Below are 3,051 nucleotides of genomic sequence, written 5' to 3'. Positions count from 1 at the left end.
TTAGCTATTTTATAGTCTCTTTGTTCGCCATATAGTCCCATTTTGATTCAACACAGATTTTAAGAATTATTTGATTTTGTGAAGAAAAATGAGGAAATGAGTTAGTGGAAAGTGGACCACACTTATATATTCTGATTTTATAATAGAATGTGAGTATAATAAGTTAGGTGAACGATGGGTCCTCTTACCTAAAATGGAAAAATCAAATGAGACTTTAAATCATGGACATTTCAAAATAGCAAAATAAGACATTATTTCACGGACGGCGGGAGTATATGTATTGTAATTTTTTTTAATCGTGATATTTTTAAATGTGTTTCAAATTATGTTTTAATTTAAGAGGGAACATCATTTTTGGTCCACGAACTTTGTCAAAGTATTATTTTAGGTCCGTGAACTTTGAGTTAGTATCATTTGAGGTACTTTTTACTATTTCCAAGTTTTTTTAGACAAAAATACCCCCAATATTTTAAAGTGTATAGATTTTTAATAAATTTATCATATATTCATATTTTTTTATAAATATCTTTACAATATATTTTTGAAAAATTTTCTAAATATAATTTGACCTTAAATATTATCACTTAATTTTGTGACATGCAAGTAAAATTGCTTCTTCAATTTTTTATATTAATTTTTTTAAAAAATTGAATAAAGAACTTTCTTTAATAATAAAAAATTGAATAAAGATCTTTTTATAAATATCTTTACAATATATTTTTGACAAATTTTCTAAATATAATTTGACCTTCAATATTATCATTTAATTTTGTGACATGCAAGAAAAGATCTTTATTCAATTTTTTATTATTAAAGAAAAGTTCTTTATTCAATTTTTAAAAAAATTTAATATAAAAAATTGAAGAAGCAATTTTACTTGCATGTCACAAAATTAAGTGATAATATTTAAGGTCAAATTATATTTAGAAAATTTGTCAAAAATATATTGTAAAGATATTTATAAAAAATTATGAGTATATGATAAATTTATTAAAAATATATACACTTTAAGGTATTGAGGGTATTTTCGTCCAAAAAAATATGGAAATAGTAAAAAGTACCTCAAATGATACTAACTCAAAGTTCACGGACCTAAAATGATATTTTCAAAGTTCACGGACCTAAAATGATACTTTGGCAAAATTTGTGGACCAAAAATGATGTTATCTCTTAATTTTATTATAGTAAGTTTATTGTATTTTAATTTTCAAGTTAGTGTAGTTTTTGTTAAAGAAGTATATTGATATAAATACATTATTTCACGAACAATGGGAGTATAAATTATTGATAAAGTGTTGTAGGATTAATGTGTAATTCAAATAAGTATCCAAAATTGAAAAAGTTTAAAAAATAGTGTTATGCAATACTTATTCTTCTGTGTATTAATTTTTTTTATTAATTTTGTACTCCGTATTAATTTTGTATTAATTTTTTTAAAAAGTTTATTTTTTAGAAGAGGGTAGTAGTATTATTTTGTGACTAAATCCGATTTGACTTGCCGAAAGTAGACACATTACAAAATGAAGATGGCCATTTTGCTGAAAGTGCATTCAGAGATTTCGTAGAAAATGTTATTCTACACATAGATTTAAAAATAGATAAATAAAAAGGGAACGGAAATGAAGAGAGGAAAAAATGCATTAGTTAATTAATTATGTGGACTTGAATTTCTTTGTGAGGTGCTCCGGCGACGAGACGGCGGAGGAATCGTCGGAGCTGAAGTAGACGTCCACCACCCCTTTGGGGCTGCCGGGGAGCTTCCTCTTGTTAAACGAGTATAACAGGCCGGCACCAGTGGCCACCTCCTCTATCAGCTTACAACAACTCTCCACCTTATCCTGTTCCCATTATATCACACACTCAAATTAAATCACAAAACAATACTACCAATCAATTGCAATCTCGAAATTCATTTCGTTACCTTGTCGATTCCGAGAATTCCGATGAGCTGATCGTGATAATCGACGCCGATTGTTGGCTCGACGCTGCTGATTACATACAGCATTGTGGCGGTCGCCAATGCAGACGGCGGATGCCTCATGAATCTACAGTCTGCAGATCGATTCAATGTTCAAACTGTTAATACGCAGAAATTGAAGAGAGAGAAAGAGATGGAGAGAAGATGTTTAATTACCAGAAAGTAGAGAGAGAAGAAGGCAATGGCATCTCCTAAGAAAGTCTCTGGAGATCTCGCTGAAGAGCCCTAACTTTCTGGCGATGCAGTCGAGAAACGAAACCGGAGTAACCGGATTCATCTTCCAATCGAGAGTGGAAAGGACTAAAATCTCCATTCTCTGAATCGTTTTCGATTCGAAAACGTAATCAGTCTCTTCCACCACCTGCAAATCCGATCTCAAAAATCAATCGCATACACAGAGAGAAACAGAGACAGAGAGAGAAAAACTCGAATCTATACATACTTGGAGATCAAGGAGCAGAGGAACATGAGTCTCCTCCACTTTGGCAGCCAAGGAAATGCAAGCAACAGCAGTTAATTGAGCCATCCATGGCTTCTGTACGCGAGATTCAGAGCTATGCTGAAATCGATCGAAATAGTTAACCGCAAGCACCGCAGTGAGCGCGGAGAAGGAATAGTAGCGAACAACTTTAAGGATCCAGTCAACAGCCTCGGCTCTCGCCGTAGCCGGAGACGCGGCGCAGTGGATATTTAGGAGCGGTTGGTGTTCCTGCTCTTTGTGCAGTAGAGAGGCGAGCTCGTGGTCGTAGTTAAAGTGAGGGGTATTATAGTAATTAGAGATGGAGTCGGAGTCCCAATGGTATTCCTCCTCATCGCAGTAGAGGGCGATTTGAGGGGTTAGTTGATGAAGAGGAGGCATCTTCTTCCGAGAAGAAGAGTTTCGAGGCGTGCGCTCATTCTCTACTCAAACAGAGATGATGAGAAAGAGAAGCCTAGAGATGAGCTTGCAGCCATGAGTGTGAGAATGTGAGATGGATTAATGAGTGATTGTTTGCTCAGTGGTTTCGCAGCTGTTGTGTGCGAATTTATATAAACGAAAATCTAGCAAGGAGAGAGGTAAATTGTTGTCAAAT

General features: G+C 33.8%; 1 protein-coding gene across 1 annotated transcript; it reads right to left on the bottom strand.

Annotated features, from left to right (window-relative positions):
• Positions 1-1,555: 1,555 nt before the first annotated feature.
• On the bottom strand, positions 1,556-3,051 carry LOC121806911 (cyclin-D3-1-like). Its single transcript, XM_042207088.1, has 4 exons — positions 2,421-3,051; positions 2,135-2,339; positions 1,922-2,052; positions 1,556-1,838 (listed from the first exon to the last, which is right to left on the bottom strand). The coding sequence occupies exons 1-4, from the start codon at positions 2,835-2,837 to the stop codon at positions 1,653-1,655; spliced, it is 939 nt and encodes a 312-aa protein (XP_042063022.1). The 5' UTR covers positions 2,838-3,051; the 3' UTR covers positions 1,556-1,652.

The sequence above is a fragment of the Salvia splendens genome, chromosome 6, assembly GCF_004379255.2.
Source record: "Salvia splendens isolate huo1 chromosome 6, SspV2, whole genome shotgun sequence".
NCBI lineage: Eukaryota > Viridiplantae > Streptophyta > Magnoliopsida > Lamiales > Lamiaceae > Salvia > Salvia splendens.
This window is presented reverse-complemented; position numbering and strand designations above follow the sequence as displayed.